Raw genomic sequence first — 26,063 nt, 5'->3', positions numbered from 1 at the left:
GTACAACCTTGCATAATCTTCTGCAGAGTATGTGGTTCTGACTGGAAGAAAATGAGCGGCTTTCGTGAGGCTATCCACGAGCACCCATATGGAGTTGTACTTGCTTCGAGAACGAGGTAACCCTATAATGAAATCCATGTTTATTGCTTCCCACTTCCAAGTTGGAATTTCCATTGCTTGAATTAATCCTCCCGGCTTTTGATGCTCGATTTTCACCTGTTGGCAGTTTGGACATTGGGCTACAAAGTCTACAATGTCTTTCTTCATTCCATCCCACCAATACATTAACTTGAGATCATGGTACATCATTGTCGCACCTGGGTGAATAGAATACCGAGAATAGTGAGCTTCTTCTAGAATTCGACGACGTAATTCTGCAACATTCGGAACACATATCCTGCATCGGTATCTAAGAATTCCATCTATAGAAGCTTCAAATGGAGACTTCTCTTTTTCATGAAATGTGCCTCTATAATGGCTCAACTGAGGATCTCCATATTGACGCTCTTTCACCTCCATATATAGGGATGAGACAGTTGGATTATTAATACCAATTCTTGCATTGCCTGAGTCAATTAAACGAACTCCAAGATTAGCTAGCTGGTGGAGTTCACGAATTAACTCCTTTTTCTCCAGAAGAGCTTCACATAGGCTACCCATTGATCTGCGACTAAGCTCATCAGCTACTACATTTGCCTTCCCGGGGTGGTATAAAATACTCACATCATAATCTTTCAATAATTCTAACCACCGCCTCTGCCGCAGATTTAACTCCTTTTGTTTGAAAATATATTGAAGACTCTTGTGATCTGTATGGATATCAACATGAACACCATACAAATAATATCTCCATATCTTTAATACATGAATAACTATAGCTAATTCAAGATCATGAGTCGGGTAATTCTTTTCATGTTTTCGCAGCTGTCTCGAAGCATAAGCAATGACCTTACCGCACTGCATCAATACACATCCTAACCCAACGTCAGAAGCATCACAATATACAACATAACCATCTGTCCCTTCTGGGAGTGTCAAGACTGGGCTGAAGTTAATATGTCCTTCAACTCTTGGAAGCTGCGTTCACAAGCATCATTCCACTGAAATTTAGCTGACTTCTGGGTTAGCTTTGTCAATAGGGCTGAAATAGAGGAAAACCCTTCCACGAATCTTCTATAGTAACCTGCCAATCCCAGAAAACTACAGACTTCCATAGGCGTTGTAGGCCTTGGTAAAGTTTTCACAGCTTCAATTTTCTGAGTATCCACTCGAATGCCATCATCTGTAATAACATGACCCAAAAATGTCACAGAAGTCAGCCAAAACTCGCACTTTGAAAATTTTGCATACAATTCTCGAGTTCAAAGAATTCCAAGAACCATACGCAAATGGTCTGCATGCTCTGATTCTGTCCGAGAATATACCAGAATATCATCAATGAACATGATCATGAACAGATCTAAGAAAGGCCTGAATACATTATTCATCAAATTTATGAACACTGTCGGAGCATTAGTTAACCCAAATGACATCACTCGGAATTCGTAATGGCCATATCTCGTTCGAAAGGCTGTTTTGGGAATATCTTCTTCTTTAACTCTCACTTGATGATAACTTGACCTCAGGTCTATTTTGGAGAACCAATTGGCACCCTGTAATTGATCAAACAAATCATCAATTCTTGGAAGAGGATATTTATTCTTTATTGTCACCTTATTCAACTGCCTATAATCGATACACATCCGTAAAGAACCATCTTTCTTCCTCACAAATAGGACTGGTGCTCCCCAAGGTGATGAACTAGGCCTAATGAATCCTTTTTCAAGTAAATCCTTCAATTGTAGCTCTTTCAATTTTGCAGGGCCATTCGTTAAGGAGGAATAGGAATAGGCTTGGTGTCCGGCAGCACATCAATAGCGAAATCAATCTCTCTTTCCAGAAGAAGACCTGGGAGTTCATCTGGAAATACATCCGAAAATTCATTCACTACCAGAACGGATTGGAAAGTTGGTGGCTTTGCTTCGGTGTCATGAACTCGGACTAAGTGATAAATATAGCCTTTAGCTATCATCTTTTTTGCTTTAAGGTAGGAAATAAACCTACCTCTTGGAGATGTTGTATTACCCTTCCATTCAAGCACGGGCTCTCCAGGAAATTGAAATCGAACTACTTTCATTCGGCAATCAATATTAGCATAACATGAGGCCAACCAATCCATACTCATATTCACATCGAAATCTAGCATTTACAGCTCAACTAAATCAACTTTAGTCTGGCGATCACATATCACAATTACACAATTTTTGTATACTTGTCTAGCTATCATGGGATCACCAACCGGAGTGGATACCTCAAAAGGTTTAATTGGCTCGGGTTTCACCCCAATACGACCAGTAACATACGGAGTAATATAAGATAAGGTAGAACCCGGATCTATCAATGCATATACATCGTGGAAAAATACGGATAATATACCTGTAACCACATCCGGGGAGGACTCAAGATCCTGTCGTCCAGCTAAAGCATAGATATGAGGCTGAGTTGCACCTGAAGTAGATGCTCCCCCTCTGCCTCTACCTCGACCTGCTAGAATCTGGGGAGTCTGCCCTATCGGACGCATAGAAGAAGAACCAGCCGCTGATCCTGTGGGCTGAACCCCAACTCTACCACTCATCGACGGGCAATCTCGCACCATGTGCCCAAGCTGGCCATAGGCATAGCAAACATCTGAACCTCAGTGACACTGTCCAGAATGTAATCTACCGCACTGGCTACATCGCGGTACTGGTGGTCTCCTCTGGCTATAATCACCCCCAAACTGGGAACCTGAAGCTCTCGAGCTCTGACCCTGCCATGAATGAATGGAGCGATCAAATCTCCTACCTACAATTCGTGGAGGTGCACTAGTCGCCGACTGGCCCGAGTGTCTAGGATATGACTGCCTCGATCTCCCTCTATAATCGCTACCTGCACCCATAGATCTGGCCCTCTTGCTTTGCCCTCTATCAATATCACGCTCACCCCTTTGCGGATGTTGTTGTTCTTCTAGGTTCTGGGCATGGGCCTGAATGCGGGAAATATCCATCCCATCTTGCAATGAAGCCGTTAAACAATCTTTAAATACATGTGGCCGTAAGCCACTCACAAATCTGTGCACTCTATCTCCCATGTCGGCCACCATAGTCGGAGCATATCTAGCCAATGAATTAAACTGGAGGCTATACTCCCAGGCACTCATATTTCCTTGCTTCAAATTCAAGAATTTATCCGCTCTAGCCCGACGAACCTCGGGCGGCAAATAGTGGAGGATGGAGGCATCAACAAATTCTTGCCAAACTGGAGGAGGCGCATTCTCTTTTCTTGAAGATATCCAATTATTATACCAAAGTACCGCCACATCTCAGAGCCTATAAGATGCCAACTCCACATAAAACCTTGCGGGTCTTCATCCGGCTTTGACCCGAAGAACTCCGGAGGATTCAAACTCATGAAATCACGGGCTCTAGTACTAACTGCCCTGTCACTTGGACCTGAACTCTGCCGTTGTGCCTGGGCAGCAACCAACTGTGACAATAGATGAATAGCCTCGGTCATTTGTTGACCCGAAGTAGCCGGTGGAGGAACGGTAGGCATAGGAGCTGGAGCTGAAGCCCCTTCTTGTTCTTCTAAATTAGGCGGAGTGGGAGAAGTATTAGATGGAGCCTCATTATGTGATTCACCCTCTTCTACATTCATTGGCGGATCCCTTTCTACCCGTTTTTCTACCGTAGTCTTGCCCTTCTGGGCGGCTGTAGCTTTTCTCTTTACCGGTATTTCTGAAATCATAACACACTATTACGGAGGAGAAAATCTTATAACACAGCTCTATCACACGATTTCATAAGAAGAAGAAGAACGGTCAGTTTTTTCCTAAATGCCCTGTAGCCTCCTGTTTATTAGTGTGGCGCAACACACCATAAACAAGACTCTACTAGACACGGCTCGCAGACACTTCCTAGGACTGAACTGCTCTGATACCACTTTTGTCACGACCCGACTAAGGGCCATGACGGGTACCCGGAGCAAACAACCGAGCATCACTCATTCTATTACTCATCGTACTCATCCTGCGTTCATTCATTAATCTCATGCTCGTAATCATAGGAAAACCATTTTCACTTTGAAACATATTTACCTTTATATACATAAGCCCTTCGGCTAGCAAAATAATACATATATGAAAATAAGGACATCGTGAGACCATACTACCCACACATACGTATCTACGAGCCTCTACTAGAGTACTAGACATATGGATAGGACAGGACCCCATCGTTCCCAAAATTACATAGACACAAAATAATAAGCAATGGCACCTCCGGGACAATGAAGTGCTCTCAAAGTAAGCTGACAGCTCCTATGAATCTGGATCACCTCCCTGTCTACCTGTGGGCTTGAACACAACATCCAAAGAAAAGGACGTCAGTACGAATATTGTACTGAGTATGTAAGGCATAAACAATAACTATACATCAATGAAATAGAGAGACCTCAAATAAAGAACAACCTGTAACTGACTGCCAATCATGATAGAAATAATGCATGCTGACTTACTTCATAAACATCATCATATCATGTATGCAGATCTATGTATAAGCTTCCCGACTATATAGGTACGGTGTGATCATCATTAGCCTGCGTCCAGGCCTCCCGCGTCCGGGGTAACCATCTCATGCCGCCCACTAGAGGTGTCTACCCATGCCATCTAGACATGGTGTATACGTTGCCCGACTTAGCGGTATCAGCCTGGCCATATAGGCGCGGTGTAATATCATCATCATGTACTCATCATAATGCATGCATAGGAACTCAAAGACAACTATACTTTATTGGGGTGACATAAGGTCGTGAACCCCCGATTCCATTATGGAGCATTCATAATATTCTGCCTCACCTTGATGGAATTAGCATATAAGGTGAGTGTATACAATAAACAACATCAATGGATTATAGCTAGAATTATTAGCTTTAGAATCTTTAGGCTTAACTCGTCATCATCACTATCATGCTCATAACATATTTCGTTTCTCTATCTCATGTGAAGCTCTTTATAATCAAAGACTCATAATGGCCGAGATGTATGAAAGTCATGGGAAAAATAGAAGGATTCATGCCATGGGAGTTATGCCTTAGAAAGAAGGGACTAGCCTTACGTACCTTTTCATTTAGCTACACTATCTCTTGAACGTTCGCCTCCAATGTTCTCGTTTCTACCCTCAATAAAGTTTGTTCTAACATTAGATAATCGATAGCTTAGCATACTTTGACTAAAGCTAGAGAAAATTGGGCAGCCTTTCCTTTTTTTATACAACTTTCCTCATATCATATATCAACTCTCAAACGTCTATAATAACATTCACAACATCATAAGCAACAACCTTCATACAACTATATTATCCATATTCTCCAATTTCATTTCACATCATCCATAGCCATGGTCATAGTACCCCTCTACATTTACTCACATATAACGTTTATCCCATGTTCTTAATATCATTTATAACATAATTATAATAACAACATATCAAGAATCATGACTCATTCCAAGCTACTACTCAAAATGCCATTATTCTCACCTTTGTAATCCATTTTCTATCTCCTTTCATAATCTAAGCCTTTCAATCTGTCAATACCTTAAACAACATGGAATGATCATAAAACTTACCTTAGATAGTATGGGAACGAGTCTTGAGTGGAAATACTTCACTTGAGCCAAAACCCTAGTTCACCTCCAATGAAATTTCTTGCCTTAGATGAACCTTAATGAGTTTCTTGCACATGATTCTCTTGGATTTATGATATAAACCTTTGATTTCCTTTGTATTCTTGAAGGTGATGTATGTGGAACCTTTTAGAGGTCTTGAGAGAGATGAAGAAGTGTGGGAAATGAAATTAATGAACTGGGAACACATTTATATAATTGAACTTAACTCAGCCCGTCGGGACTTCCACGGACACTTATACGGTCCGTATAAGATTGTACGATTCTATAAGTGGTCGTGGTTCACCATCAGGAGAAACACCACTTCTGTTGGGTGTTATACGGACCGTATAATGTTATACGGACCGTATAAGAAGGTCGTATAACCCCATTTCCCTGAAATGATTTCCATCGTTCGTTTGATCTCCAATCCTTATGGAACCTTCTTGACACTTGTTTAACACTTCATTACCAAGCTAAGGATTGTAATAACTCTTCCTTAAGACATCATTAAGTCAACATTAGCTCGGTACTTTATGGAACTTTTCCAAAACACGACATAAGCTTTGCCTTCTTTAAGGAACTTTCTCCTCTCACTTTCAATGTCTTTGAAATCTTAATTAGGATCATCAAATGCTATTTATTACTTATTGAAACATCGTATACTTCGTGCCCTTAATTAGTCTATCATACGACGACACGAAATTTTTCTGAGGTGTAACACCGTGCATAGCACGGGAGACCGCGCTACTCATTGTTTGTGTTGTATGCACAGCTATAAGATTACAAAAAAGGTCAACCGAGAAAGATATTCTCACACTCAATTCAAGTGTATTGTCACACTAATTAAATGTACAAAACATAATAACACTTGATATACTTTCATGCATTGAGAGACAAAACTTTACCAAATATTTGAAAGATAATGAATATCCACTTTTGAGTGTAAGGACTAATTCAAAGCTTCGGTACAAGATATCTTTTTTCTCCAAGCTTCATCTAAAAGATAATGAATATCCACTTTTGAGTGTAAGGACTATTTCAAAGCTTTAGTATAAGATATCTTTTTCCTCCAAGCTTCGGTAGATCATCTTTCACCCTGCCTTAGCCACTCTGACAAAAAATCAACAGTGAAAATGTAAGCCTTCACAATATGTATTTCCCAAGCAACACATAGGCCATAGCTGCCTAATCACATTTTCAGTAACAGAACTATAGCGAATGAATGTAATCCCTCAGTCGCAGATGTTTATTACTATTTCTCTTTCTTCTTGCTCTCCAGCTGTACCACTATTTAGAAATCATCAATTTCATAGTTAATAATTTAAATTAAGTGGCCAAAGCTCATTCAAGAGGTTTTCTTTTAAGAAGCCAATGGCATTTATAGCAATATCAGCAAAGTCTAGAAATTCAAGTAGTTGTATAATGCGGCAAACTATAATACATACTGGTAACAGGTAAATATCGAGATCATGGAAGGGCAGATAAAAGAAAGGCTTACAATTTGATCTGTTATGTTTTCAACTGCATTAAGTGCTTCTTTAACAGACAATCTTTGTTGGAGTTGAAACACAACCTACAAACTAAAAAATATAAATCTGATCTAAACGAGGTACAAAAGAAAAAATAGTTATGAACTCCATTTGCTGAACACAAGATCATAATAGCAACTCACTGCACATATGAAGAAAGTATCCAGGAGGACTATTCTACAGGTTAACATTCGGGTTTATGCCATTAGATGACACGGGACTTAAAAGAAAGAAGATGACATAAAATATGGAGAACCTTGTAGTTGTTCAGAGGCTAATCAAGATAAGAAAATGGGATGCATCTATGGGTATTTTATTGTAGTACGTCCTGTTTGTTTTCCCACCACCACTCGAGCTACCGGTCTTGCTTCCACTGTTTATCATAGTAGACACGTTAATGGGATCAAATAGTCGGTATTAAGCTAATATTATTATTTTTTTGTATCGTTTATTTTTGATAGAATATAAAGATGCTAGAAACAAACTGTACTAAATTAAAACTCCATTTCTGCATAAGTACAACAGATACGTGGGCTATAAAGAAAGAATCAACTTTTGCCAATATAGCTTCAAAGAATGTCTTAAGATGCTTACTTAGGAGAGTAGCTCTCCTATCCAAACTCTAAGCTAAATTAGGATGTTAAGAGCTACTTAATTCTTCTTCCATAAATAAAATCATAGAATTCATTTTCAAAGTTAGTCTAACACCTAATAAGCCTATTAGTCTATAAAAATATACCAAGCAACTAAAGAAGTATCCGGAGCAGCCAACTTCACAAATTTGAGCGCGGCTTGCATTTGCTATTTTACAAAGTACGCCTTGAATATACCGGGTGGCTAATGACACCAGGTGTTTTTACATCTAGGCATTGTCTTACCAACATTAACTAATTTTGGGCTCATCTAAAGCTTGTTCAAGCACCCTGCATCCTTTGTTGTTCTCTGTTTCCACATTTGCTTCATGTCTTATAAGAAATAGCTACCTATCAAGCAAAAGTCAAATCTAAGGAGCCTTAGGTCGTCTCTAAAGGATAGTAAAAGCTATTGGCATGATTATTTTAATAAATACATAAAGCACCAATTAAAAATGGATGAAAGGGTTTCTCTTGGTAACATAAATAAGAAAAGGAGTACACTTTAATTTCAAAGTCATAATCACAGTTTATTTACAAATTTTGCGTTTCATGAATTTGTCTGCAGTCCCCTTGTAAGATTTATAGACCAGAGATGGTGTGCTCGTTGAAAATGGGCAGAAGAAGGTTTAGAAAATTATTAGCTGAAGTATATACGTATAGTGTTTTGAATGGGATGAGAGATCTAGAAAATGATCCAAGAAAGCAACATCTGCTAGCCTGTGAAACATAATATTCAGTAACTCAGTTTATAAAAGAGTAATAGAAAATAAAGTTTAGTGGACACATAGATTAGCTGTAAATATTGTTATCCATTGTCAGCGTAACCATGTACAAATACATATGATAAGATAAGCAAAACTGTGTTTTGTGAAACACTTATAAAAGTGAAATAATGGGTGATTAGCAAGGAATTATAGGTTTATGAAACTAGCTCCAGACAAAGAGTTGAATTGGTTTTTCCCCCCTTCTTGTATCTGGTATAACATGGTGCCTAGGAATACTGTTGCTTAGTCACCCTTTTGATATGACTAAAAAGGAATTCAACCAGTAGGAATTCTTTTGTTGTTATAAGGTTTCTAGAAAAAAGAGTTTGATTGATCTGTAACTTTGAAAGCTGATAGGTGATGTTTGACACGGACGGTTTCTAAATGTAGTTTCAATTATTTATTGGACATTTATTATTCAGGGGAGATATACCAAAATACAATGTAATTTTGCTAGTTCAGACTCTACAGGAAGGATGGCAAATGAACTTTGAAATAATGAAACAGAAAGGTCAATTTTTAAGGTAAACGATTATCTCTAAGACTGAACGGGATACACTAATTAGAATGCCATGCAATTTCATCAATATGAAGCAGGGTTGGAAATTGAGAAATCAGATTACTAACACAAAATGAGTATATACCTGTCTGCAAATTGAGAAATTAGATTACTAACATAGAATGAGTATATACCTGATGCTTCCTACATTTAAAACATATTCAAATATTTGATCATGTTCCCAGCTAATTGGAAAGATAACTTATAATTTTAGTAGCTATCAATGTAATCTCCATACATAATCCTTTGTTTTCCGTTGATAAATAATTCTTTATCCTAAACCATACATAAGAAGCAACAGCAGTCCACATCCAAATTAAATATGTCTGAAGACTCATAAGCACACAAAACTAATTTCCTTTCAACATTTTCAAGTGATTCTGGGCTACAAACTAAAAACAAAATGTTGTTCAGTGCTGGGTAGACTATTGGTAGCAATGTTTTAAACATAGTACTTTATTCTTCCAGTGGATCGCACTAAACAGACACATTATACTCGTTATATACTTCTCAATGGCTTCAAATGGGACAAATTTGCAGAAAACCATGTCTAAACTCAAAAATTGTAAAATGGGAGTGAATATTAAGTCACGAAAAAGAAAAAGGGAACTCATGAACAATCTGGATCTAAGTCATACTAAACCCACTTTCAATGTTGTATGTTATTATTGCATTGTGCAGAAAACAAAAATTTCTTTAAATGATGGAAAACATTGAGTTGATATCTTTATAGAAAAAAAATGAGTTGATTCACTATTCTCCGGTGCACCAGCAACTACAAACACTAAATGCATAAATCTGAAGAATATCATTAATGCTCTATATATATCTACAAGACTTCGGTGGGGTCAAGATTACTTACCGGTAGTATCATTACCGCTACACCAGCCACAATAGTTGTGAATCCTCATTGTCCAGATACGTACACTTCAGTTGCAGCTTATTCTTAAGGACCACAGTATTTTCTAGCTTTATTAAGTCTTGTTGCTGGAGGTAGGAAGGAAAACTGTACTACTCCAGTAAGGGCCGAGTGCATCACTTCAAATGGATGGCCTCCTTTCCCTGCTAATTGCAAGAATTGAGATTAGACAAAGCTATCATAATTTTCTATTTCCTTCAACTTTATCTACTGAAATATTCTCGTTTGACCTTATTTCATACCCCACTAAAAGCAACATGATCATACACCACAAAGGACCAATGGAACAGAAAGAAGATGAATTTTGATGAGGAAACATTTCATATATCATCACAAAATTAGAATTTACATTCACCATAAGTCCCATCTTTGCTAGCAGAATAAGGTCATTTGTTCAACTTGAACTGTGTGCACTTAATTCACTATCTATAACAATTTTTTTTGGCATCGACAAAGACTACATGAATGCAATGCGATGTTATTCCCTGAGCTTATAAGATCAGTTACAAAAAACAAATAATTTCTTTGCCTTTGGAAGACCCAATCGCATAATTCCATTGTTCCCCTTCTAAGCTTCTCTGTTGTATAAGCAGCACGGCCCTTTCAGTGTATGTTATCATTTAACATAACAATTATATATATGAAACTCATGCATCAGATGATTGTTCAATAGTCATATGTGGTTTGTACATTTATACACAGACTCAGCCTGAATATTGCAATTGGTCCTTGTGGAAATTGTTTTGTGGAATCCCCTTTCGTTTGAATTCAGCTCATACAAAGGTCAGTGGGAAATAGGAACTGGAGTACTTATTTATTCAGTTTTGTTTGTAACCCTGTGATTCTTGCTAGAAAGAATTAACAGTCCTTGTCTCTTTGTTTGCATCGATACGTTGTTAGAAGTCCAACATAAACATTCGACGTTGGACAAAGAGATAGCTATCAAGTGAATCTATATTTTTGCGAATGGTGTCATACCTGTAGAATATATAATGCATTAATAAAGTTCCAAATATATAAAAACAGACTGATAGGCCTTGAGAAGTCGACAGTGTGTAAATGTTTAATGTTTTGATACCCTAGTGAACACCTCTAAAAGATTTACTTTTTTTCTTTCCAACCAAAATAGATAGATCAAGCAGCACTCTCTTCATTAATATTTTTGAAACGTTAATAAATCATTTCACCTTATTTAGACACACTATTGCATTTCAAATGATCATATCACATTATGTTCTGCGAGATTAGAAAATCACCATTGGTATGTTGGTTTAGGTCTAAGATAATCGTTTGAATCTCTTCTTTGTTAACAAGCTATTGTTACAATTTCAAGATCTATGTCTGAGAAAATATGACCGCACATCCCACAGCAAAAAGGTAAGAGCTAAAATTAGTACTATAATTTTCAAACGGTAGACTGAATCTTCTTCTTTCTCTATAGAGAAGAAAAAGATTACTTCGTTAACTTCGATTTTCAATTCTCTTTACCACATTCACTCTAAACAGCCTTAATTTGATGACATTTTGCCAATTTGCAATCCTTCATAACAACAAACACCAGTTCCAGAGTCTATATCATTCAACAAATAAAATAAACCTATAGACATAAACTCAAACATAATAAATCATAGTCCATAAAGTAAAACAGCTGGAACAATAAAGAAACACTTACCACCAAAGTGGGAAACATCAAACTGCAAATCCAAACATAACAGGTATCAGTGTGTAAGTAGGATTCTATAGAGCAAAAAAAATAAACTCAAAAATATCAATAAAATAAGGAAAATTCAAGTGAGAGACACTTTACAAAGAGTATCAGACTGTGTGACTCGCATGAGATCAGTGTTTATGTGATACGAATGTAGCTTCATCTTCTCCATTTGACCCCTCGATGTCACCATTTTTAGGTATACTAAAAACACGCACTAACAATTAGAGACTTTAAAGTGTTCAAAATTTTCAAAATTGGAAACGAAAAGGAAAAAGGAATGAATTTATGTGGAGCGGAAACAAATTTCCACACAATGCCCAAATTTGAAAGCCTGAAATAGCTATGGGATAAGAATTGCTAAATTAAAAAATATCTTTCAGAAATAACTCAAACAACCTAATGTCTACAAATCCAAGTTTTAGAAAGATAATTTCAATTATCATTGTTTGCTAACATATTTCTAGTGCAGAGCAACCTTCGCCACAATGACTGCTACTTGGATTGATGTGCAAAGTCTACAATACCTTGATAATAGATTAGAATCACAATTACACCAGGCCATAAGCTCAAATATGTTTAGAATCAGCTAATAAAGTTAAATCCTTGTAGAGATAACTCACAGAAGGAACAACTAATTTCCTTGAAGCCACTACAAGAAACAAGATTTATTGTGGCGATATCTAGTGGCGACAGTATTAGCTGCCACAATAGTTACATATTCAGTGGCGACAAATAATGTCACTGCAGAAGCTAAATATTTAGTGGCGAGCTATAATAGGTCGCCATTAATAGGTGTCGCTAATTCTGTAATTTTCCATTCCCGCTAATACCAAAATTTTGCCTCCATATTTTTAGTGGCGACTTGTAAATAGTCGCCCCTGAATATCCTTTGTGGCAACCTGGTCGTTGCAAATAGTCTAATTAATTTAATTTTAAAATAAAAAGAAAGTGAAAAGTAGAAAGTAGAAGCTTATAGTTGTCTTTCTTCGTTTATTCCTCCATATCTGTAAAAAGTTTTTCTCCTTCTCACTTGAAAATTCTTCAAATTTTCACTACTCAATTCACTCAAATCTCTTAAATCTGTATGCTAATACCACAAAATGTGACCATATTTTAAAGACCCAAAATCCATAAGAAAAAATTGTGACTCCATCAGGTACGTGCTCAAATTCCTTTTCGATGGTATTTTTTTTTCGCAAATTTCACCTCCATTTCTTTAACCCATTCGAAAATCTATAGAAATCGAGTTATCTAAAGCGGAAGAAAGTTCAAAGTTAGAAGTTTGAAGCTGCAAGTGTTTGAAGTTGTATGAAGTTTCGAAGTTGTTTGGAGTTTTGAAGTTGTTCAAAGTTTTGAAGGTACCATTCATGTTTATCCCTATTTTTATTTTTCATATTTTGTCGATTCTCGATCTTGACAGTCATTTTTGAGTTATCTCTTTCAATGGGTAAGCTGGATGTTTCTTTTTGAAATTCTAGGCCTTTTGATGTTATTATTGTGATTGGATGTTCATATTACATTGGATATTTTGAATGTAATGATTTATGCAGAGAAAAGAGCTTCTTTTAGATTAAATTTATCTGGGTTTTTAGCTTTGAAGATGTATTCTATTAGTTTTCAAGTATTGAGTTATAAGAAATTTATTGAAGTATTTAATATGCAGGACATGTACTTTTTTTTCTTAAAAGAGAGATTGGTAAAGGTAGTTTCCTTTGCTACTTTATTTACTTATGAGCATTATTTACTTCAGCCCAATATACTCTACTCTTTGGATTTTTTGTGTGTGTATGTGTAAGTTAGTAAATATGAAGTCAAACACGAATCGCTGCATTTTCCCTTCATTTTTAAATGTTGATAAAGCAGTTAATGTCCTTATTTATATTTTCAAATATCCCGAAATTGCATATGCAGCAAACTAGTTATTGATTAAATCGTATTGAGTTTCGAAAAGGCTGTATTCATGTGATACTGCCTTGTCAAGAGACTCCCTGATGTTTAAACAATGTACTGATACTTTTACATGATCTGAAAGATCAAATAATCTCATTCTCACTGCTTATTAGATAATATGGATGTTATAACTCGATTTGTGGTGCATCAGATGAGTTTGCGGTTGACAGTTTATTAAATGTTGTATACGCTGAAGTAATGCCGTGATTTTGTTCAAAAACTAAGTATTGATTTCCGATTCTTCTTGTACATTAAACAAGCTCGAAACAACAGTTTTGGTTTTTAGAGATAGAATTTAGTATTGATGAAGCATGTCCTAAAGAACACTTTTTAGTGAGATCTAAGAAAATCTGATTTGGTCATTTCCTTGGAGGTAATAAGATTTGGTATAAGCATTTTCCTTTTGCATTTAGTGAACAAATTTAAAAGCCCTCCTAGTTGTAGAAGACCAACTGTGTTTGTATAATTTCACTTTGAATACTGGTAGATACTGTTGGCATGAGGCTTGAAAAGATAAAACATGTATCTCGTTTGAAAGTTTGTTTTTTCTCTAAGAAACTGCCTCTTTGTGTGTTTACTTGTGATGATATCCAAGTCCTGATCAAAGTAGTTCTGCATTGTCTTTCTTACTCAAAAACTTTTTCCATCACCCTGCCTACTGTCATGTTGCTCTGAACTGCTGCAACTAGATGGTTGCACCTAGGATCTTGAAACTGTTATTAAACAGGTGATGCACTATGAGATTCTAACTGCTTCCATGTTTTTTGTTACAAGCAAGCTGGACAAGTCCTCTATTGTTGACACTCGTTTGGGATAAGATTGTCACTTGCATAGCTTTTGCCTTGCTGCTACTGTTGTGAACTGCTGAACCTGGAGATTCTTGCTGCATTTTAATTACCATTTGAGCTTAATAACTTGTGCATTTTTTAAAGGTTCAACTAGTCTACTATGAACTGTGGCTCTTTGTTGTTTGCTATGAACTATTGCTACTTTGATAAAAACAAATGCTACACTTTGAGGGGGAATTAGCTGCCTACTAGTTTTGTTCTGTAAAAAGAATAGATACTACATTCGATAGGCTTGCCATACCTGTGGTTTAAATGGCCACCATGTTTGGTACATGTTGTTATCCTTTAAAGAAAACATTGGCTGCACTTGGAGTAATACTAGTGGTTGCTGTATATTGTCTACTGCATGATTTATTGATCATATTCCTCGTAAATTATATTAATCACAATTATTCTTCTGATAATTGGAATGCACCTCTCATATAAAGTAGAGTATGTTTTAGTTATGAATATATTAATTTTTTAAATATGAAGTTTATATTGACTTATTCATGCTGACGCCTTTGCATAGGCCTCTTCTTAGCCTTTTCCACTGTTTATCATTATGAAAAATCTAATTAATTAATTTATTCCTTTTTTTGTTGAAAAATAGGAAATGGATAAAAGTTGGTTGAATATTAGGAATAGAGTTGACCAAAGGTATAGAGATGGAGTAGAAAGCTTTCTTAATTGGGCATTCAGTCAACCCGGGGTGAGCACTATTATTCGATGTCCTTGTAAAGGGTGTATGAACACCGTGTTCAAGCTAAGGATTAATGTAAGAGGAGACTTGTTGAACAAGGGCTTCTGGGATTCTTATAAAGTGTGGGACTTGCATGGAGAAGTGTTAGTTAGAGTTGATGATGAAGTCGAAGATGATAGCATTGAAGAGGATAATATTACTGAAATGATTCACGATGCTTGTGGATATATGAATGTGGAGGATAATACTAATTCTTCTGAGGGAAATGAAGAGCAAAATATGCATGCAACAAAGTTCTACAAATTGTTAGAAAATGCTCAGACAGAACTTTATCCTGGTTGCACAAAAGTCTCAAAGTTGTCTTTTGTTGTTAAATTACTTCACTTGAAGTGTCTTAACCATTGGAGCAACAAATCAATGGATGAGTTGTTGAGCTTCTTTAAAGAAGTTCTTCCTGAGGGGTCATTTGTACCCAAATCTTTTTATGAAGCGAAGAAAGTTCTTCGTGACCTAGGCTTGGGGTACACCAAAATAGATGCATGTCAGAATGATTGTATTTTATATTGGCACGATTATATCAATGCCCAATCATGTCCGAAGTATGGTAAGTCTAGATGGAAGTTAGAAGGACACAAAGGCAAGAAAGTAGCTCATAAAGTATTGCGACATTTTCCAATCAAACCAAGGCTTCAGCGATTATACATGGCAAAAGAGACGGCAAAGAAGATGAGGTGGCACAAGGAAGAAAATATTGATGATGGTGTCTTGCGACATCCATCTGACTCAATAGAATGGAAATCTTTCAATGAGCGCCATCCTACTTTTTCAACTGAGTTAAGAAATGTTAGATTAGGTTTAGCAAGTGATGGGTTCCAACCTTATGGGAATATGAGTTCCAATCATAGTATTTGGCCTGTCGTACTAGTTACGTATAATTTTCCACCATGGGATTGCATGAAAAATCCATATTTCATGATGACACTTCTTATTCAAGGCCCTAAGTGTCCAGGCAATGATATTGATGTATACTTACAACCAATGATTGAAGAGTTGAATGAACTATGGGACGGGGTGGAGACTTATGATGCACACTCAAAATCTAATTTTCTTATGCGTGTGGCTCTCCTGTGGACGATTAATGACTTTCCTGCATATGGGAACCTTTCAGGATGGTCAACCAAAGGCAAGCTTGCATGCCCTTGTTGCCATAAAGACACACAATCAGTTTCCTTACGTAATAAGTTATGTTATATGGGTCATCGTCAGGAAAGTGGAAATAGGGGCTGCACCTAGCCCTTTAACAGGTGATGAAGCACTTATGCAATTACAAGATTTGGGCAATGTGACTTATGGTAAAGTGCAAAAGCGAAAGCGTAATGTTTCTAACAATGCTTATAATTGGAGGAAGAAGAGTATCTTTTTTCAATTGCCTTATTGGAAGAATCTTATGATGCGACATAACCTTGATGTGATGCATATAGAAAGAAATGTGTCCGATGATATTTTATCAACTATGATGAATATGGTTGGAAAGACAAAGGACACGTTGAAAAGTAGATATGATTTGGTGGACCTTGGAATCAGGCAAGGATTGCATCCAATTGAGGATGGGGACAATATTTTGTTACTGGCGGCATGCTATGCATTGTCCCTACAAGAGAAGTTGAAGGTATGTGATTTCTTAGCTAATTTGAAGGTTCCAGATGCCTTTTCATCAAACATTTCAAGGTGTGTTAACATACTTGAGAAAAAGATACATGGATTGAAGTGTCATGATCATCATGTATTATTACAAGACATTTTTCCGGTAGCTATACGTGGTTTGTTGCCTAAGGAAGTCTGTGAACCAATTATAGCCTTAGCCAAATTTTTCAAGAATCTATACTCTAAGTGCTTGACAATTGAAGATCTTGATATCCTAGAGGCTGAAATTCCTATCATATTGTGCAAACTTCAAATGGTTTTTCTTCCGGCTTTCTTTGATATCATGATTCATTTGACAATTCACTTGGCAAGAGAGGCAAAGCTTGGAGGACCAGTTCAATATCGGGATATGTACCCTATTGAGAGGTAACGTTTCTTTCTATAATATAAATGTCACATATTTAGAATATCATATTCTACAATTATATTAATCAGAAATCTATATTTAGGTATTTGCGAACACTTAAGTCATATGTACGCAACCTAGGTCGTCCAGAAGGTTCAATTGCAGAAGGTTATTTGGCAGAGGAAAGCCTCACGTTTTGCTCACGATATTTAAAGAATATCTCAACCAAGTTAAATAAATCAACTAGAAATGACGATGGATCTAGGTCAAAGGGTGAGATGTCCATCTTTAAAAATAGTGGGCAACCAAAAGGTGCTGCTACAGATATCAAGAAGCTACCTCATGATGAGTTCAACCAAGCATGCATGTATGTGCTTCAAAATTGTGAAGAGGTGTCGCAATTCTTAGAGTAAGTCTCTTATTTATTCCAAGATAATTTCACATTGAGACAATTCAATTAATCTTCATTAACACAAAATGTAGGGAATACACGAGAGAGATTGAAAGTCAAGGATCAATGAGAGCTCATAGGATGCATAACAATGAGTTTCTTGATTGGTTTCGTGCACGTGTAGGTGTTTACTTAAATGACACTTTTACTATTAGTGTAATTATCCCAAGGTGTTATATTGGTCATAATAATGTTGTTTGTTTCTGTCGATATATGTGTTATCTGCACAAGGATGCGCAAATGATGATCTCATTAGCTTAGTTGTCAGTCCTGACCCATTGGTTCATCGATATTCAACATTTATGGTGAATGGATTTAGATTTCAAACAAAAGAGCTTGTGAGAAAAACACAAAACAGTGGAGTTCTTGTTAGAGGAGATGATTCAGACCCTAATAAGGAGTATTATGGTGTATTAGAGGACATTTATGAGTTGTCTTATGTGGGGAACAGGAAAGTTTACCTATTCAAGTTTCATTGGTGGGATGTGGCTCGCCTAGGAAGAGGATATAAGATTGACAAATATGGTTTTACAAGTGTGAATACTCATTGTGCCTTGAATACAAATGAGCCATTTGTGTTGGCGTCTCAGTCCGAGCAAGTCTTTTACTTGAATGACATGGTCAATAAAGATTGGCTTGTTGTTGTAAAGACAAATCCTCGCGACCTTTTCAATATTCTTGAAGTTGAAGATGAAGCCTTACTTAACGAAGATGTTTATCAACAAGAGGAAGTTGAATGTAATATTTTGCGTACCAATGACCAAGAAACTGAGATTGAGGTGTCTTTACATAGGGATGATATTGAACCACAAACTGTTTTGAGTACCAATGACCAAGGAAATGAGGAAGATGATTTCATTAATGACAATGATATAGATGTATCCGAGAATGAAGAAGACGAAGAAGAGTTACTTGATGATAATGATGGAGAGGACAGTGATACATCCTCTTGAAAATAAAGAAGCAAAAACTGATGATATAGATGACTACATCTTCTTTTGAGAAGTTCTCTGTATTTTTGTTCTTATTAGGTTGACATGAAACTAAAAACAAAGATGTTTGTAGCTTTACTTTTATAGATAGAATTAGTGTTTAAGTAAAACTAGTGGTTTACTCTTAACATTTTCATCAATGAAGGTACAGTTGTGAGCAAAATGTCCCACATTTTTATAATGATTGATTTAATATTTTGCTTAATGAATTGATATTTTCTCCAACATATAAATATATATTTTATCATCTTTAATTTCTGATTATGATACTTATCCTTTTTTAATCTGATGTTGCAGGAAATGAGAGGAACTGGACGAGGTAAAAACGGGAGAGGCGGGACAGGCTGTGGACGTGGAAATTCTGGAACGACGTCTCAACCACAAATACAATCAATAGGGATTAACGAGGCACCTTTGGAGATAGGACAATCAAGTAACCCAAGTCAAGGAACTCTACAGTCCGGACAAATATCATGTAACCCTCTCCAAAGAACATCTCCAGAGACACAATCATCAAGGAATCTGGAAGAAAATGCATGCCCCTCTCCAGAGGCTGAAAATGGTACATGTTAGTCCTCTGTTACAGTCCCTTCGTAAAAGGAGAATGACCTATTGTAAATCCTCCTTTAGGGTAGAGGGGGCTTGGAGAATGACCAAAATTAATGGTAATTAAAATCACCAGTATACCTTCAATGTAACTCCTGTGTCAACTAAAGCAGCTACCCCTTGGCTGGCTAGTATGATCTGCCGAACATCACACAAACAAAAGAGGTTATAGCCACCCAACTAAGCACATAACTGAAAAGCATTACAATCCATCAAGAGCATGTGTTATTTGGTTTTCTTACCCAAAGGGAATGCAGAAACGAGCTAGAACCAAATTAAGTATTCAAAATGTACATATTTCACAGAAAGATAAACTGGTTACATTAAATTAACAAAGTGCCAACATCTACAGATCACCAAAGTTAGAAGAAACTTCAAAGTGAGTGCAGAGTTGACATATACACATGCACAAAATCTGACAGCCACATTAGCATCAGGCCAAGACTCAATCCATTCTTTAGCCCAACAAATAAATGAGCACAAGAAAACCAACAAGTAAGAACAAAAATTTGAGATTGCTATCTGCTTGTACTTGGGCTGTGTCTTGAGCATTACGAACATATGGCCCGTGATATGCAGGAGTATATCCAAAAGGGTAATTTGATGTGGTAGGATATGCTGTCGGACCAGGAAATCCATGAAACTGGAAGCTGAGTAATGAAGGGAGCAATCCACCAAAACCAGCGGACATTGTAAAGTTACCGAATCTTGCAGTTGCTGTGAGAAAAAATCCTCCCAATCCTTCCATATGACCAAATCCTCCATGATTATGAAAATTATTTGGTTCAAGTTGAGGAGCAGTTTCAGGTCGTTGTCCTGCAGGTCTATTAGGAATTTCAAGGCCGGGGATTGGTTTTGATCTGGGATCAGTAGAAGTCCATCCTCTGCCATAAAGAGGAACTAATTTCTCCTCTTGAATAAGGGCTTTACAAACAGGGCATTCATGGCACTGTGAGTGAAGACGTAACCATCTATAAAGGCATGGCCAACAGTAGAGGTGACCACAGAAAGTCACAATGGGATCTTAGGCTAATTCAAAACAGATGTTGCATTCAAAATCATGTTCGTCATCATAGTCCCCCTTCGTAAAAGGAGACATGTATATGCTAATATGGATGTCAACATACATGTTTCTCATATGACAATGAATAATATTATGCTTCCTTAATCATGTTTTGGTTAGTTTCAAGTGCGAAGGGGCTGTCTCGTTAAAATCGGTTATTAACTAAATATGTGCTAAGGCTAACTTCGAGTGTCAAGGTTCATCCTTCGTTTTCCATCTCTTTACTATCTTTCTTTTTTCTTCTAATGTCGTATTGAAGACAAACACCAACCAATTCATGACACTAATGCTAATAGTAACTTTTCTCATTAAATGTCTCCTACGCTTGATCCAGTCGAACCATACTTCAGAACCTGAATGTCTCCTTGTAATGTCATATGATTTAAAATCTGCATTGTAGAAAATCCTATATTCCCCCATATCTATTGAAATTCCGGCCAGAGCTGCCGGATAAATTCACTCTCTTTGTTAGTTAAGACTCTTTGTAGCCGATATATATTAAAATCAGTAGTGATGATTTTTTTTTTTTTGGCTTTGCAGTTTCTCGCATCAATAAAAAGAGAGGAAGGGGAAAATATAAATCTAAAACAGTAGATATAAAAACTAAGTATGGAGGAAAAATCACAATAATGATTCCAGATGACATTGATAGAGCTGTGGGTTCCGGGGCTAGAGATATTGTTAATTACTCTGGTTTGATCATGAGGACCTATATCTCGTTTCGAGAGGGAAAATGGCAAAATATTGTTTTGAAATACGGAGAAGCAATGTGGTTACAGGTCCAGGTACCAAATTACTGTCAATATTATATTTCCTTTAGATTCATGATTTATTCATATGATTATTATATCGAATATAATGGTACAATATGTTCAGAACAAATTTGAAGTTTGTGGTGGGCTGCGAGAGCATAAGTTGCAAGGCTTTGTGATAAGTAGTATGCAAAGGCTTGTTAGAGCATGGAAAGCTCAATTGCACACTGATTACCTCCGTTATTCTACTGATGAAGACAGATTGTCTCATCGACCTGAGGATGTTCAGTTGGAGGACTGGAAATACCTAGTAAAGTATTTTGGAAGTGAGGAATTCAAGGTAACTTAATAACCAGTATTTTGGAAGTTAGGAAATACAAAGTGTGTTTACTCTTTGAATAAAGTTATCCTGAACTCTTGACTTATTGCAGGTTGTCAGTGAGAGAAACAAAAGAAATAGGGCAAAGCAAATAACTAAGCATGCTTGTGGTACAAGGTCTTTTGCAGAAGTAGAAGAATCTACGGTGAAAATACTATTGTTCCCCTATTATAACATATAATTCTTTGTTATTTATATATTTATCTGCTTATAAATATTCCCTATAAAACTATATTGTAGAGAGATCCGGTTTCTGCAGAAAAGGACAAACCAGATAAAGTGTGGGAGATCCAACATACACGTAAGAATGTTAACGGAGAACGGGTGTGGTTGGATTCAAAATCCCAACAAATTCATGTAACTCCCTAAAATCACTGCCTTATTATATTTCCATCATATTACTTGCTACTTTCATATGTTTATTATGTCTTGGTGTAAATGATTATGCATAAATGTAGGGCCAGCTTCAGCAACTTGTTGTTGAACAACAATCTGAAGAGGTTGGGTATCCCATGACTAGAGAAGAGATGTATTCATCCATTCTTGGTCAGAGATCAGGCTATGTTCGTGGTTTTGGATATGGAAAGAAGCCTCCCAGAAAGACTCAAATGCAGCAGGCAAACATAGAAGCCAGCGTGTCTTCTACGATGGAAATTATGCGTCAAGAGATGCAAGCTGATATGGACCGGAAGTTCCAAGAAGAACTGAACCGAAAGTTGCAAGAAGAAAATGAACAGATGGCTATCGACTTAAAAAAGAAGATGGAAGAAGATTTGCAAAAAAAATTGGAAGAGGAGCGTGCACACATGAGAGGAGAATTTGACAAGATGATCCAAGACCAAATGGCTACTTTCATGACTAGAATTCTACAGGTACTTGCTCTTGCTCCTTCTTAACAAGTTTTCTCCTTTCCTTGACAATTCTTCTTTCTTACTTTTGAAAATTATTTTGTGTCTTGCTCCATATAAGTTGTTGGCTAGTTCCTCTAAATCTGATTTTCTAGCAAAATTTTGTATTTCGCTGCTACTAAAGTTCTGTTACCATTTCAAGTTGCTGATTTTAGAAGTAACGTTCCTTCTTCTTTTCCTTTCCGATCGTTTAATGTCTTGGTTTATTAAAAGAGGGAGCAGTTTTTCCTGTGTTTCGTTAAAATATTTTATTTTATTTTAAAATAAAGTCCACTAGGCATTTTGGTGCCTAGGGATAATTTTATAAATTTTTCTCAAAGCAAATCCGAAAATTCTTTACACATGTAGCCAAATTGAGTTGTCCATGCTAAACCTGCAAAATAGAGCACATTGTTAGAGTAAAATACCACCATGCTTTCCTCCAAATGGACTTGAGCATCATGGTTCTGGTAGCTGAAAAGACCACAGCAGGTGCAATAATTCACAGCACCATCAGTAGCCTTTTGTTTACAAAGTCCCCAAATGTAGCCTGTTTTTCTGGTGTTTCTAGCCTGTATTCCTCCATCAGTAGTCATTATACCACCTCCCTTCCCATATTCCTCTTCTTCACACCAGCATATTGTGATCACCCCAACAACCAATACTACATACACCACCTTCTTTGTACATTTTTTTTTGTGTGTGTGTGTGTGTGTTCCCCTCCTGTTGCACACCAGCAGCAACAAATGCTACCTTTATGCACACCTTGTGGCAAACACCTTGTGCACCAACAGCAACAACCAAGGCTACAAAGTGCCAGCACCAGGCTGCTCCTCTGATGCTTGTCTGATAGAGGCCAGCAGTAGTAGAACCTGTTGCTGCTGCCCTATTCTAACTCCCCTACCTGTTACAAAAATCCTTGCAACACAACCAGTCCTCTATCAGTCCAACCTCCAGGCCTGCACACCCTTTGACACAACCAGCTTTTATCAGCAACCAGTTGCTGCATTGCTGGTTTTGTATTTCTTCTTGCATAAACACCAGCTGTTACTGCAATCCACGTACTCCCTCCTGGTTCACACCAACAACAATAGGTGTTGCATTTATGATGCTTCTATCATCAGTATCTGTGTACAGCTACCAGCTATATTTCCTAACTGCTGTAAACAGCATTGTTTGCACCTCATCATGACTATTTACTCTCTTGGTGTACTTGAAAATTTCTTCAAAGTACACCAGATTGTGTAAAATTTGTCACTGAGCTGCTGCTTACCAACTGCTGCACATGGCAGTGCTGTTTTCCATCAGTACTATACCAACAATCAACTCCACCTCTGCAACACATCATCTCCCCTATACCTAAAATCCGGTTATCCACCCATAACAGTTGTAAATGAATGGTTCCATAAATCTGTATCTTCACGTCAAGCGTTTCCCACCAAAAAACCATATTTCCCATTTTTCCCCTGATCATGAAAACAGTCTTGATAGTCCAACCATCAGGTTCTCCATACTATATATTTGTAAATGATTGTATAAATCATTATCCATCATCCTGGCAGTCTTTTCGACCTAACAAACCATATTTCCCATCATCCTGGCAGTCTTCTGTAATGTAGTTTGTAGTTTTGCCATATTCTAATTTGTTTCTATTGCTCTTGGAATGGGTTGGATTTTTAAGTGTGGAATTTCTCTAGCGATTGTTACTAGTTGAGGTTATTTTCTAGCAATTACCCTTGCCATACTTTTTAGAAATTACCTTAAATTTAAGTGGTGAAATTGATGGAAAGAAGAAGGATACCAACTTGATCCCATAGCAATTTTGGGAACTCAATGGTCTGATATCAACTTTGAAAGGATGAATTTACATTATTCTGTAATGTGGTTAAGATTTAGTATGGTTCTCATCCATAGCCTACACACCCTAGAGTACTCTAGTTTTTGCTTTGTAATACTGCAATTGAATGCACAAATTGAACACATTGATTTGAAAGAGAAAAACCAAGTGAGCAGTGATGCTGGTGAAAGCATTGAAAATAAATGACTCGTGCAGCCTCATAGACCATCTTGATTTTTGTTTGGAACAAAGGAGACTCCTTTTTTCACGATCAGCTACAATGTGGAGAATATGTTACACTATTCAAAACAAAAGATCAGTGCAGCCTCATAGACCCGGCCTATGTACACCCCTAGTAGGAACTGATGTATATGTGCAGGTTTAGATTTTGTAACTCAATCATGATATTTGATACTAAATTTTAAATTTTGATGAGTATTGCATGGATATTAAAGATATGATAAAAAATATATTGCCATGATGGTATCTGTTGGGATTAAGTTACACTCTAGTTAGGCCTAAAGACTTTTTCAATTTGCCTCATATTATCTTATACATATTTCTTGGATTTGCTTTCCTTGGAACTGAGTTACAACATGGTACAGTTTTGGTAAAGTAGATGAAGTATGAACCTTTATCTTTATAAAGTCTTGGAACTATTATGTCATTGAATTTTAGATTCTTATGTGCTCTAGTTTATTATTAGTGTTGGATTATGAGAACTTTCAAAGTGATCCCGTGTTTTTTTTAATAGCAGGGACAAGGTTCTTAAGCAATGGGGCTGCCCAAAGAGGAGCTTCAAGGCGTGCAATGGAAGTTTTTGATCATATGTAATATGCATACAATGGAAGTTTTTGATCAAATGTAATATGCATACAATGGAAGTTTTTGCTTTTGGATCATATGTAATATGCATACAATGGAAGTTTTTGCTTTTGAATCATATGTATATGCACACAATGAACCGAAGTACTATATATATGTACGTAATATATATGCAGTTGACTTTTAAGTAATGAAAGTATTTATAATATTCGGCTTGGGAATGCTTTTGTTGTTTGTTATTTGTTATTGAAGTAAATCTTCATGATTTAATTGTTTTTGTAGCTATTTTTATTGTTGCTAAAAGTTGTTCTTCAGCAGCAAGATAAATGTTGCCACAAATGTTAGTAGTTTTTGTGGCGACTGTCCTCGCTCCTAAAAGTAACTTTTTAGTAGCAAGATTAAATCTGCCACTGATAGTACATTGAGTTTGTGATGACAAGAGTCGGTACTAGTAGTAATATTTAGTGGCGAGGACAAACTTGCCATTGATGGTCTACTGAGTTTTGTGGCGACCAAAGTCGCTACGAATATCACTTTTTAGTAGCGAGATAAAAGTTGTTGCCGATAGTTCATTTGTTATTGTGGCGAAAGAGTCACCACTAAAGGTTTTATTCCAGTGGCGACCAAGCCAATATCTGTGTTGTAGAATATTTTTTGTGACATGCTTGCTTACCTTTTGTGGCAATATATGTCGCTACAAATATCTGCTTATTGTGGCGACTACCTATTGTCGTCACAAAAAACCTTTAGTTATGGAACTACTACCAACGGAGGAAAGTCGCTGCTATAGGTTTTTCGTGGAGGCAGATTTCTTGTAGTGAGCAATACAATTACATGTTTTTCAAATGATCAATTACATGAGGCTAGTTTAAGAAATTTCT

General features: G+C 36.8%; 2 protein-coding genes, 1 long non-coding RNA gene and 1 pseudogene across 3 annotated transcripts; 2 read left to right on the top strand and 2 right to left on the bottom strand.

Annotated features, from left to right (window-relative positions):
- Window positions 1-6,549: 6,549 nt before the first annotated feature.
- LOC132644088 (uncharacterized) lies at window positions 6,550-12,832 on the bottom strand. The gene is made up of 5 exons (XR_009583820.1): window positions 12,385-12,832; window positions 11,957-12,061; window positions 11,822-11,843; window positions 10,093-10,292; window positions 6,550-6,853 (listed from the first exon to the last, which is right to left on the bottom strand). It is a non-coding gene; the product is annotated as an uncharacterized LOC132644088 (long non-coding RNA).
- A 17-nt stretch (window positions 12,833-12,849) lies between these two features.
- Window positions 12,850-25,362, top strand: LOC132644087 (uncharacterized). Its single transcript, XM_060360643.1, has 9 exons — window positions 12,850-13,016; window positions 13,100-13,218; window positions 19,131-19,401; window positions 21,043-21,287; window positions 21,379-21,594; window positions 21,686-21,778; window positions 21,874-21,990; window positions 22,092-22,505; window positions 25,115-25,362. The coding sequence occupies exons 3-9, from the start codon at window positions 19,134-19,136 to the stop codon at window positions 25,127-25,129; spliced, it is 1,368 nt and encodes a 455-aa protein (XP_060216626.1). The 5' UTR covers window positions 12,850-13,016; window positions 13,100-13,218; window positions 19,131-19,133; the 3' UTR covers window positions 25,130-25,362.
- Window positions 15,254-18,794, top strand: LOC132644067 (uncharacterized). The gene is made up of 5 exons (XM_060360618.1): window positions 15,254-16,512; window positions 16,607-17,410; window positions 17,494-17,799; window positions 17,874-17,965; window positions 18,073-18,794. Exons 1-5 carry the CDS (start codon window positions 15,254-15,256, stop codon window positions 18,792-18,794), a joined length of 3,183 nt encoding a protein of 1,060 aa, XP_060216601.1.
- Window positions 19,897-20,568, bottom strand: LOC132599730 (uncharacterized; annotated as a pseudogene).
- Window positions 25,363-26,063: the final 701 nt, after the last annotated feature.

The sequence above is a fragment of the Lycium barbarum genome, chromosome 6, assembly GCF_019175385.1.
Source record: "Lycium barbarum isolate Lr01 chromosome 6, ASM1917538v2, whole genome shotgun sequence".
NCBI classification, from domain to species: Eukaryota; Viridiplantae; Streptophyta; class Magnoliopsida; order Solanales; family Solanaceae; genus Lycium; species Lycium barbarum.
The sequence above is the reverse complement of the archived record's forward strand: the minus strand, read 5'-3'. Positions and strand labels throughout refer to the sequence as shown.